Raw genomic sequence first — 12459 nt, forward strand, 5'->3', positions numbered from 1 at the left:
ATATGCACTAGGAGGACATATTTTCTTCCTCTTTGATTTTTACTTACGTAAGAATTACACTGTTAGAGCTTGGAGAGACTGTCATTTATTAGAATTGACTCACTTTTGTTTATTAATTCAACATATATTTATTGACTAACTTCTTTGTTGGACTCTAGGGATATTACAGTGAACAAAACATGTTCTGCTCCATTGAAGCTTATAAAATAGTAGGGAAAATAGATGTTAAACTTTTACACAATTACGTAGATATATATGGTTGTCCTAAAAACTCTGATTGAGAATTATAGATGCTTTGGGAATACATTACAAGAGATTACAAGAGAACCTGACCTCATTCGTGAGCCAGGAAGTAGACATTGGTGAAGTAAGAGAAGGGTGGAGCCTTGATGTCAAAGATGACTTGGGAGCAGAGCAGTGATAATGTGCAGATGGAAAGAAGTAGAATCAGCAGGAGCGGCATGCATAGAAGTCTGTGGTTGGAAAGAACATGGCAAGTGAGATACTAACACTTTAACACGTGTAACTAGGTGAAGGGAGTCAAGAGATGAAGTGATAAGATCTGCAGGATCAAATCATGCAGTGCTTTGAAGAACATATAAGGACTTTCTTTGGTCTTTATCTTAGGAAAAATGAGAAGCCCATTGAAGGATGTTGAGGCAAGTAAAATGTTAAATTTAAATTTTAAAATAATCAGGCTGCTTACAGTATGTCAAACAGCTTGGTGAGGGCAATGGAGCATGAAAGAGACCGATTTAGTTCATTTTCTGAGGCATTATTCCTGGAGCCACATTTTAAGTATGACTGTGATACACTTATACTGGGAATATACTTGCGCTTATATTTTTGTAAGTTTTATTGTTTACTAAGCAATTGTCTAAGTTGGCAAATATATGTACTTATACATATATGCCATTGTTTAAAACATATTTGGATTCTGTTTTTTTTTTCTAACTCAGAGCAGCAATTTAAATATTTGTATTCTTGATATTGTTGTCGAAGTCCGTGTGCATCCTTTCACTACCCTCGAAATGACCAAATACATGATCATGAACTCATGTTTATAAACAAATATATGTATATATAAATACACATACGAGAATCTGTTTGACTTTTTAAACCGTTTAGAATTATTCAGAGCCAATACAGTGAATAATGAAGGTGTAATAATATTTATTGAATGCCTTTACTTAGGCAGTCAAGCCAAACACCTACTAACATAATCTTGTTTAACTCAAAGAGCACACTCCTATGATGTAGGCAATTTTATCCCCATTGTACCATTGACTCTCACTGAGGTTAATTAACCTGCATCCTATAACCCAGTTGGTATTCGGGAGATTACAACTGAGATCTCTTTGAATACTGTGCGTAATGCTAAATTAAAGGTGAAATACAATATTCACTGGTAAAAATCAAATCATTAGACCTTAGTTCCTCAAAATATTCAAATTACGAATTTCTGAGACAATTCAAAACACATAATAAATACCCTGGTTCCCAAAGAAGCTGGAACATTATATAAACAGTAACCAGTGGTATAGCATACACAAATCAGAGTTGATTTCGTTTGTGATCCTGGCATGGTTGCCGTCTTATATCTCAGATATATTGATATTTCCAAACTTTTTGCAGATTTTTTGGTCACCTTTTACTATTTTCTTAAAAAGTACATCATTTTCATGTAACTTTTGTTAAAGGAGTAAAACAGATACTCACTATTTGCTCTTCATCACCCCAAATGTATAATGTACTCAGAACCTTCCTTTATTGTTCAAGTTCTCTTTCAGAATGCCTTTTTTCTATGTATAAATTTTGTCATCACTTTAGAAGTAATCATTAGTTTGCTGGAATGTCTGACCTCTAAACATTTTGTGCGTATTAAGTCTTTCTCTTAATATTTTATTCGGTTAAACTCCTTTGAGCATGCTGTTACTTGTGAGCTTGACTTTGTATATAATTTGTTATTAACTCTTTGTAGTAAAAAGCAGCCACTAGTTTGCTCCCTGAGTGCTGGCTCCATGTTGATTAAACTACCTAAAAACATCATCTGTTGGAGTTCCTGTCATGGCTCAGTTGATAAAGATCCTGACTAGTATTCATGAGGATGCGGGTTCAATCCCTGGCCTTGCTCAGTGGGTTAAGGATTTGGCCTTGCCGTGAGCTGTGGTGTAGCTCAAACCCGCAGCTCAGATGCCGTGTTGCTGTGGCTGTGCTGTAGGTGATTGGGCTACAGCTTCGATTTGACCCCTAGCCTTGGAACCTCTATGTGCCATGGGTGCAGACCTAGAAAGACCAACCCTAGAAAGACCAAGAAAAAAACAAAACAAAACATCTTTTCCATCTTGGAACTTAACCCTTGGTTTACTCCTGTTGTGAAAGACCAGAAAGAGAGATTGATTATCTTATATGTTTTTGTTAGTCTATACCTAAGACGTAAATTAATTAGCAATGAAGTATGCCATTTTTGGAAACAGAGAACAACCATGTAAATCTTATTACTTACTATGTGAATATAAACCATGTGAACAACCCATTAAAGATCAAAAGAAAAAGTTTCTGAACTTCAGAAAATTTCCCCCTTTTTGGCCCAGCTATGGAAGTAACGCTTGTTCATCCTGAAAAAGAGATAGAAAGACAAATAAAAATCACTGCTGATTCTTGTATACAGAGAATATGGTTGGTAACATTGTATCAGATACCTTCTCAGTCTTTTATCTAAGTCATGACAATGCAGTAGGCTGAATAACCGCCCCTGCCAATGAGGTCCCCATCCTAATCCATGAAACTTGTGAATATATTACCCTAAATAGCACAAGGAAGTTGCAGATATGCTTCAGTTAAGGATTTCGAGATGAGATTGTCCTTGGGTTATTCTGGTGGACCTGGTGTAATTACAAGTGTTCTCGTGAAGGGGACAGAGGGAGATTTGACTGCAGTCGTGGGAAATGTGATGGAAGCGAGAGGTTGGAGAGATAGACGGAAAGGGTCCTGTGCTGAAGAGTGAAGTCTTAAAAACTGGAAGAGGCAAGAAACTGCATTATCTTTGAGTACGACCAGAAGATACCACTCCTGGCATTTTGGTTTTACTCTGTAAGACTCTTTTGAACTTCAGACTTCCAGAACTTTAAAAGAATAAATTTGTGGTTTTTTAAAGCCACTAATTAGTTAACCAGCAGCAATAAGAAGCTAAATTACTTTTTTTGTGTGTATTTTTCCCAAAGCATGGCATCACAAAGACAGTATTTCAAAATTATTATTCTTTAATTTATCCTTAGTATCTTTATATGTCATCTGTGCTCTTGTAACTATCAGCATATCATAGCTTTCAATTAATTTTTATTTATTATCCCTAAAACTAATAAAGTTTTAAAAATCAAATCAAATAATTATCTTATTTTTGACATGGAATGTACCCTCAACTAATTTTTATTCGTTTTGAATAATTGAGAAATTTATATCTGTTGGCTATCAACTCATATTTTCCCCTTCGCCTCAGCCCATGGCCACCACAGTGCTACTCTGGTATTTTATGAGCTTGACTATTTTAGATACCTTGTATAAATGGAATCATGCAATATTTGTCCCTCTGTGACTGTTTATTTCCCTTAGCCCCAGCAATACCATTCTGAATATTTATCCAAAGGGATAATAGCATTCCAGTGTTCATCGCAGCACTATTTCAATATAGCTAAGATGTAGAAATAGCTTAAATGTTCATTGACGGATGAATGGAAATCCTGTAATATATGACACAAATGAAACTTGAGGACATCCAGGCAGCTTTTAAAATTTTCTGTGTGAAATATTTTCAGACTTAACAAAAAATGCCCAAATATCTTTTTATGACTTTGACCCCTGGGAAGGGTTGGATAGTTATTTTATTTTTTTTAATTTATTTTTTGAATGATTTTTACTTTTTTCCGTTATAGCTGGTTTACAGTGTTCTGTCAATTTTCTACTGTGTGGACAGTTATTTTATAAAATATCTCTCAATTTGGATTTGGCTAATTTTTTTTTCATGATTGAGTTCTGGTCATGCATTTTTAGTAAGCATACCACAGAAGTGGTCTGTGTTTTTCTCAGTGTATCCTGTTTTGAAGTACATGATAGAAATTTGTTCCATCTGGTGGTGGTATCTTTGATCACTTTTTAGTGTGTGATGTCTGCCAGTTTCTCCACACTGAAGGTACTCTTTCTTACTGTGTTTAATGAGTGTATTATGGGGACATTCTTTGATATTATGTAAATATCCTATTTCTCATCTTACTGTCACCCACTCTTTTACCATACATTAGTGTGCTTGCCAAATGGTGGTTTTCTATGCCATCGTTTCTTCTACATTTTTAAACTATAAAAAGCAGCTGTCCCTTCCCCTTCATTTATTTGTGCATTCACATACTTGTATTCATCAGTATGGATCCATGTATATATATTTTGTGGCTTCTAGCAAATTACTGTTATTACAATTATAGCTGAAATTACTCCTTATTTGGCCTTTGGGAAATCCCTCACTTTAGCTCCTGTTTTCTTTTGGCAGGAATCTATCATTTTCCAAGTATTTCCTTATTTTCTGATACTGCAGGATATTTCAGACTCACCTTGTACTTTCCCTGCCCTAGCCCTAGAATCAACCATTTTTCTGGGAAGCCAGGATTCTTTACATTGGAGAATGATATTTAGAAATAAGAACCTGGGAGCTAAGTATGCTCAATGGTTCTGGGTATTATTCTTTCTTTCTTTTAAAAAAGTTATTATTTTAAAAATTGAATCACCAAGTATATCTGTACTCTATTTTTTTTTTTTTTTTGAATTCTGCTGTCTTGCTTTAATTGAAACTTATATCCTGAAACTTGGCTCTTCTCTAAGGGAAGTGTTGACTGTTTTTTCTTTCTTAATGTCCATAACTTAGTATCTAGACATAGAAATATTATCTGCCTTGCTTCCTTCGACATTGACAAATAATTGCTTCTCTTTACCCATTCAAAAATTTTATCTCCTTTGAAGCAGTATTTTACCTCTCCTTGTTGGGGCCTTTCCCTGAAATCCTGTGCACTTCATTTAATCTTTTATCCATTTAATACTTTTTCACTTGCTTGTCTTTCTTTTATTATCTTTTTTGACATCATTCTTGATTTCAATTTCCACATGTACTTTAATTATACATTAATTATGTTGTGTTCATTTTTCAAAAATTCTTACAGGACTCAAACACTCTGTACTCTTAGGATAGCTTTATTTTAAGCAAAGGCTATGCATTGAAAGGAACCAAGAGATCTTAGATATTAGGGATAACTGTATAGTTATAGTAATTAAGGTGGTATGGGTTTATTTAGAAAAAAGATAGGCATAATCACCAGTGTAATAACATAGACCCCAAAATAGAGCTGTAGGTATAATATAATATTTTTATATTATATCTGACCATGTGTAGAAATTGTTCATTTTGGTAGCTTTTTAGTTGTTTTATATTCCAAGATAACTTTGTTTTATTCTTTTATTCTAACTTAAAATCTTTTGTTTAGTCACTGCCACATCTTTTTGCTATGGTATTTCCATACCTGAATTTGTCTCTTAGTTGTAGTATGTGTGTGAATAATTTTTTCAGGATGAATATATAGATAATATACTTTTACAGCAAATGAAATTATCATTACGTTGTTTCTTTATGTAGTCAGAATGATTGTGTACACATATCTCATAAAATATTGCTCCAGTTACTTGTCTTTTGGCTTTTATTGTTGCTCAAGACCTCCCAACATCTTGCCTAATTTTGCTTTTAAATGATTGATTTGTTTGCATGAATGTGTGTGTGTGTGTGCACGTGTGTGGTGTTTGTATATATGCATGTGTTCATATGCCCATGTGGACATGCCTGGGTATATATGGTATTTAAAGTTTTTTTTTTTTTTTCTTTTGTCTTTCTAGGGCTGCACCCATGGCCTATGGAGGTTCCCAGGCTAGGGGTTGAATGGAGTTGTTGCTGCCAGCCTATGCCAAAGCCACAGCAATGCCAGATGCAAGCCGCATCTGTGACCTGCACCATTGCTCACGGCAATGCCAGATCCGTAACGCACTGAGCAAGGCCAGGGATGGAACCCACAATCTCATGGTTCCTGGTCGGATTTGTTTCTGCTGCACCACGATGGGAACTCCTAAAGTTTTTTTAGGAACAGCTTTATCGAGCTATAATTCACATACCTAAAATCTCACCCCTTTAAAGTGTACAATTCAGTGGTTTTTAGTATATTCATAAGATTGTACAAACATCACCCCTCTGTAATTTTAGAACGTTTTAATCACTCCTAAGAGAAACCCAGCATACATTAGCAGTCACTCCTCATTCTCCTTACCCCTAGCCTTTGGTAACCATTTTTTTGTCTTTATGGATTTGTCTACTCTAAAATACTGCATAAATGATGTTGTAGAATATGTGGTGTTTTGTGGTGGCTTCTTTGATTTACCATGCTGTTTTCGAGGTTCATCCTTGTTACAGCATGTGTCAGTACTTCATTCTTCTTTATGGCCAAGTAAAATTCCATCATATGGACCCATCACAATGTGTTTATCATTCACCAATTAATGGACATTTATGTTGGTTTTACCTTTGGGCTATTACGAATAATGCTAGAGTATTTTTATCTTTTATGCAGGATGTTTTCTTTCATTGTTTAGGTTTGAATAGTCAACAGATTTTTTGGTCACATATTTAACATATATGTGCTTCTTTTCAATTTATTATGATGTCTGCTTTAACAAAATTTTCCATGCATATATTGACTGTTTCTATGTCTGGTATTCTCTTGAGTGATTTTCAACTCTTATATTCTATGAAGCTTTTTTAGATTTGACCTACATAGTACTTACTCAGAATTATGTTGTTTTAATTCTTTTATTTTCTGATCTAATATTTTTAATTTTGCCATTATATCATTACTTGTAGTTTCTGTTTTTTTTTCCTTACACTTTAAACTTATTTAACTCTCTTTTTTATTGTAGTCTTCAGTGTTATTATCTTGTCTTTCAGCTTTAATTATGTGGGGTTTTTTTTAGATTTTCTTTTTCCTTTCATGCATACTGCAGAGGTATTTTAAATGAGTAAACGTCTTACTTATGTTAAATAATTATATACTCCTAATCTGTTGTTGACAAAATGGTATTTTCCTCTTTTTCTCTTCTTACTATGCAAATCAAACTAACTTAAATATACAAAAATGTCAACTTTTCCTTTCTCTGTTTTCCTGATTTTTTTTTTCATCTGTACAATTATAATTTGGAGCCAGTAGTATGAGCAGTCTCATATTCACCATAATATCTAACATGATCATACAAAAAATGAGAGAGATATAAAGAAGAGTTGCTCTTCATTTCCATTTACCGGCGTTTGTGGGCTTCTTTTTTTCTTTTTCTTTTTTTTTTTTTGATCCAATTAGGAAGTTAATTGCCAATGTCTAGTTTTCCGGAATTATCAGAGAGAGTTTGCTGATTGTTGGCAAATATTTAAGAGCTAACTATATCATTTACAGTTGTTCCAGCCTTCAGGACTCAGTCTGTGAAATCAGAAGATTGATTTACATAGTGTTTATGGTTTTTTGAACTATATCTTTGGTCTTTTTCTATTCACAAGGTTTTCAAATCCTGGTTTCTAATCAGTATTGTATATAAATGTGCAGAATACAGTTTATCTTTTTTTTAATTATGAAAGTTTAAAACACACTGGAAAATGTGGTATGTACATTTTAATATGTATAGTATATATATTTTTGTAGTATATGTAATTTCAAAATTGTGTACCTACCACTGAGTTTAATAAAGCTTAATGCTTTGCTGTATTTCTTGCAGCAACGCAGGCACCACCTCTGCTCACCTTAATGCAGGATGGGTGAGGTTTTCAGGGCTCTACACTCTGGGAATAGATATACAGGAAGCAAAAAGAAATAAGCAATAAAACCCCCAGAGACCCAGAGAACTTACCACTAGGTCATCCCTTAAATTTTGAGGTCATTGTCTTTTAACCACTCGAGGACATTGTTCTATAATTCTCTTTCCTTTCTCCTCAATTTTTTCTTTTCTACTAAATTTTATTTATGCCAGTTGGTATGAAAACATGCTCTTTCTCCCAATTAAAAAAAAAAAGCTTTCTCACCTCATTTGGTCATATTTACTCCTCCTGATATTTTGTCATTTCTTTGCATTTGTTGGTTATTCAGTGTTATTTGAGTTGATTTATAGTCAAACATGTGTTGCTTTTTTATATTATAATAAAGTGATTCATTAAAAGAGTACAAAAACTTATTTTCAAATTATGTACACTTTCATAAACTTGAGACATATTTACAACTATAATGTTTTATGTTCTGCTATGTAGCTAAGAAGTTCAGAGTAAATTACAGCATTAAAGTACGTGTTTTAAGTGCCAGGTAATTATTCATTTGCAAAGCCCCTAAAATACACCAACATGGTATTTTAAAATTGGGGGGAGGGGGAAATATATCTCCTGGTTAAGTGGAAAATCATGCATTTGGTTTCTGAAAGACTTCAAGCAGCTTTAAAAGGAAACATTTTGTGTAGAAGACTAAACTCTCTTCAGTTTATAATAATTCACGTTCACTGAGTGGTACACTTGTTAGTCACTTGAATTATATAATGCACCTACAAATTTTGTTCCAAGATTCAGGCTTATTTTCTAGACTAACTGACATTAAGACTAATCATTACCATACATAATATACATTGTACTGATCTTGTACTTCCAACTGTAATAAATGACAATAGAGAAATCAAGCCTGAATGCCTGGTCAAGAACTTGGTAATTGTGGCTGAGGGCTGGAGTCCGTACAACAGAATGTCCATAGCCCTGGGGCACTATAGCCTCTATGCAGAGCTGCTCAGATGTCCCCAGCCACCCAGCCCCTATCTCTAAGGCCATCTTCTCCTGGTTTCTTAGTGCTTAGTTTCATGCTAGAAATAAGTAAAGATATGTGCAGACAAGTCTTTCAGAATAGTTTTGAAATAATCCACTTTTCCTCAGTGGCATTTTTCCTTCATTCTGAGTTGATATTATCAATCCTCAATGTTGCAGCTCTACCTCTAAAACCTCTCAGCTACATTTGACCAAGGTGATCATTTTTCTCTTTTCTAAACACTGTATTTGCCTGGCTCCCTGGACACTGAATTTCGGTTTTCTTCCGGTTTCATAGGTTGCCCTCTCTGTCTCCTTTGTTGGTTCCAACTGAAGATCTGATTATTTAACATTGTTTTGTCTTCAGGGCTCATCCCTTGGACTTCTCCTCTATCTACAACTGGTGATTTCTTGGCTTCATGGCTTTAAATCCCATCTAAAATGCTGGTGATTTACCAATTGTTATCTACTACATTGCTGAGCTCAATTTACCACTTAGATGTTCAATAAGTAACTCAAACTTAACATCTTCAGAACTAAGCTTCTAATTCCAAACTCCCAACAAAGAAGGCCTGTTCTCACCCATCTCAGTTAATAATGACATTTTGCTTGGTCTTGCTTGGGTCAAAAAACTTGCCCTTTCTTTCTTTCAAATGCTGCATCTATTTATTTAGTGAATCTGTTACACCTTACAAATACCTTTAGCTGTCTGACCCCGTCTTCTGATCGCCACTGCTGTTGCCATTCTCCACTGTCACCTCTTGGTTACATTCTTGCCACAGCCTCTTTATAAGAATCACAGGTAAAACTTGTTCTTTCATTGAGGTTTTTGTACTTGCTTCCTCTGCCTGGATTACATGTTCTCTTGTAAACTCCATGGCTTATTCTTTTACTATCTTTGAGTTTTAAATGTTCCTTTTCAAAGTTGTAAGCATACTCCTACCTGGACAGCAGTTTCTCCTCTCTTCACTGACTTATTACCCTTACATTTATTGTCATCTCTTATACTGTGACACTGTGAAATTACTTACTAATTTTCAGTGTCCATTTGGTAGAATATAGGTTGCATAAGAACAGAAATCTGTGTCTTTTATTTTTATATATCTCCAGTGCCTAGAACAACACCGGTGCATTTAATTTGCCTTTTCATTTCTGGCAGTCAGATGAAAAGCAGAAATATGACCTACTACATAGTCCTCATTCTCATTGATAGGGATCCCTATAAATTCTTTGAAAGACAAAATGTTGCTTTATACTAAATTATATGAGAAATATATAGGGTGGCTCTTATATAGTAAGCAACCTAAAGAATGATACGTTAATAATAAACCCAGTGATACCATTCGTGTTTACTTTCTATTTTATGTGTGTTATTTTAAGTGTTTAAGTGTAATGCTGAGGGCATTACATGAAAGATGTATATCCAAACAACAGAAGTCATCTCTATTTAAGTAATTTGAATTTTTTTTAATAAAAGTGGTAGTTTAACATTATGAGAAACACTTCATCTTATGTATAACATTTGAAACTACTCATGACCTTTAACATTCATGTTTCACCTTGGCTTCAGTATTATATATGGACAAAATTTAAAAAATTTACCACTGAATTCTTCCTATCAGTTGTTAATAAGAGACTTTTCTGTAGAATGATGTTTATCACAGAGTCATTACAAAATTGCTGAAAGTCAAAACTACCACAATAAATAAGGGACAGGTAAATGTATTATGGCATGTGATGAAATATTTTTTGGCTATTAAAATTCATATTTTCAAAGAATTTTGATGTTATGAAAGTAGGATGCCAAAATGTTTGCCTGTCTCGTTTTTATTTATACAACTTGAGCTGGAATAAAATACACCAAAATATTACCGGTATTTTTTCTCTGGTTGTAATATTGTGGATGACTTTATTTTTATTCTCTTACTTTTGGGTAGTTTCCAGAATGGCTGTGGTTTTTGCAGAATTTTTAAAGAATTAGGACCGCTTCCATATTTATATTTTGTTTTTTGTCGCCTGGTGACAAAGATTTACATTTTGCCTGTTTTGAGTAGGTGACTGCTACTTAATGATAATCATTTTCAAATATGATATGCAACATATCTTCACCTTACTTTTGTTTATTAAACAATTCTTTGAAGTACCGATCAGGATTGTATTTTTTGTCCCCCTGCAGACAGCCTTTTGATTGATTATCAGTTTACATTCAGCTTATTGCAGGAAGATGATCGCCACCATACTGCCATAAACTTCATAGCAAACCCAGAACAGGTGAGACGCTAACTTAACTTTTATAAGACAGTTATACTAATATCAAGGAATAAAAGCTTTTAGTCATCTTTCATTGTAATTGTATCTCTTCCCAGAATTGTCACACCTTAGTCCTTTTGTGGAAAGACTTAATGCTGTTAATTATTTCCTTTCATAAAACTTAGTTATCCTTGGGATTCGGAGAATTTGTGAGTCTGATATCTCAGATTTTGCAAACAGTCCTATAATTTAAATATTATTTCTGTTATTTTTCAGGCACACCATGATGTTTGTGCTCATAATTATGTTTTCAAACTGGGAGTATACTTGAATATAAAACCCATAACTTCAAAACACAAGCTATATATATATATATACACACACACACACACACACACACATACATATATATATTCTTTAAATATACATTACGTAGTAGTAGGTTTTCATTGTATTTTTTCTAACTCCACTGTTTTATCTGAGTTATATGAATGCTAGCTTTAAAAAAGTATTTTTATTGAGATATAATTGACGTATACGTTGTGTCAGTTTAAAGTGCATGGCATGCTGATTTTACACATGTGGGTCTAACATTATGATTACAACCAGAGCATGAGCTAACACCTCTCTCATGTCACATACTTGTAATTATTTTTTGTCACGGCAGTAATTAACATCTAGAAACTTTGGAGTTTATAATGCAGTATAGTAGTCTATAATAACTGTGTTATGCGTTAGGTCTCTGGGACTTACTTATCTACTGTTTGTGAGTTTGTACCCTTTAACATCTTCCCAAGTCCTCCAATGCTAAGCCGGTGGTAACGACCGTCCTACTGTCTGTCTTTATGAGCTTGGCTTTTTTAGATTTCACATTTATTTTTATTTTTGTTTTTTTAGGACCATGCTCATGGCATATGGAGGTTCCCAGGCTAGGGGTCCAATCAAATCTATAGCTGCTGGCCTACGCCACAGCAACATGGTATCAGAGCTGTGTCTGTGACCTACACCACAGCTTATAGCAATGCTGGATCCTTTACCCACTGAATGAGGCCAGTGATCGAACCTGCATCCTTGTGGATGCTAATTAGATTCGTTTCTGCTGAGCCACGATGGGAACTCCTAGATTTCACATTTAAATTATATTATACAGTATTTGTCTTTCACTGTTCAATGTATCTCACTTAACATAATGGGGTGCTAGCTTCTTTAAGCATCTTACCACAATATAATTTTACAAATTTATGTAGTTTTAATGCAAGAAAAATGTATTGTGAATATTAATACCAAACCATCAACTCAGGGTAAGG

General features: G+C 34.2%; 1 protein-coding gene and 1 long non-coding RNA gene across 10 annotated transcripts in view; one reads left to right on the forward strand and one right to left on the reverse strand.

The window, feature by feature from the left end:
* Nucleotides 1–12459, forward strand: part of ATRNL1 (attractin like 1) — a 770027-nt gene that overhangs the window by 286841 nt on the left and 470727 nt on the right. For all 9 annotated transcript variants that reach the window (XR_014826351.1, XR_014826350.1, XR_014826353.1 and 6 more), the window contains one exon: nt 11079–11173. Coding sequence is in view for 4 of the 9 variants with exons in the window: in XM_084994465.1 (XP_084850591.1) it covers nt 11079–11173 (95 nt within the window). In the remaining 5 variants the exon portion in view is untranslated. The remainder of the gene's footprint in view (nt 1–11078; nt 11174–12459) is intronic.
* Nucleotides 1–12459, reverse strand: part of LOC146397080 (uncharacterized) — a 412496-nt gene that overhangs the window by 270533 nt on the left and 129504 nt on the right. The gene's annotated exons all lie outside the window — the stretch shown is intronic.

The sequence above is a fragment of the Sus scrofa genome, chromosome 14 (genome assembly GCF_054392235.1).
Source record: "Sus scrofa isolate SSC_HxYL_T2T_F1_AM1 chromosome 14, Sscrofa_HxYL_maternal_Yorkshire_Landrace_v2.0, whole genome shotgun sequence".
Lineage (NCBI taxonomy): Eukaryota > Metazoa > Chordata > Mammalia > Artiodactyla > Suidae > Sus > Sus scrofa.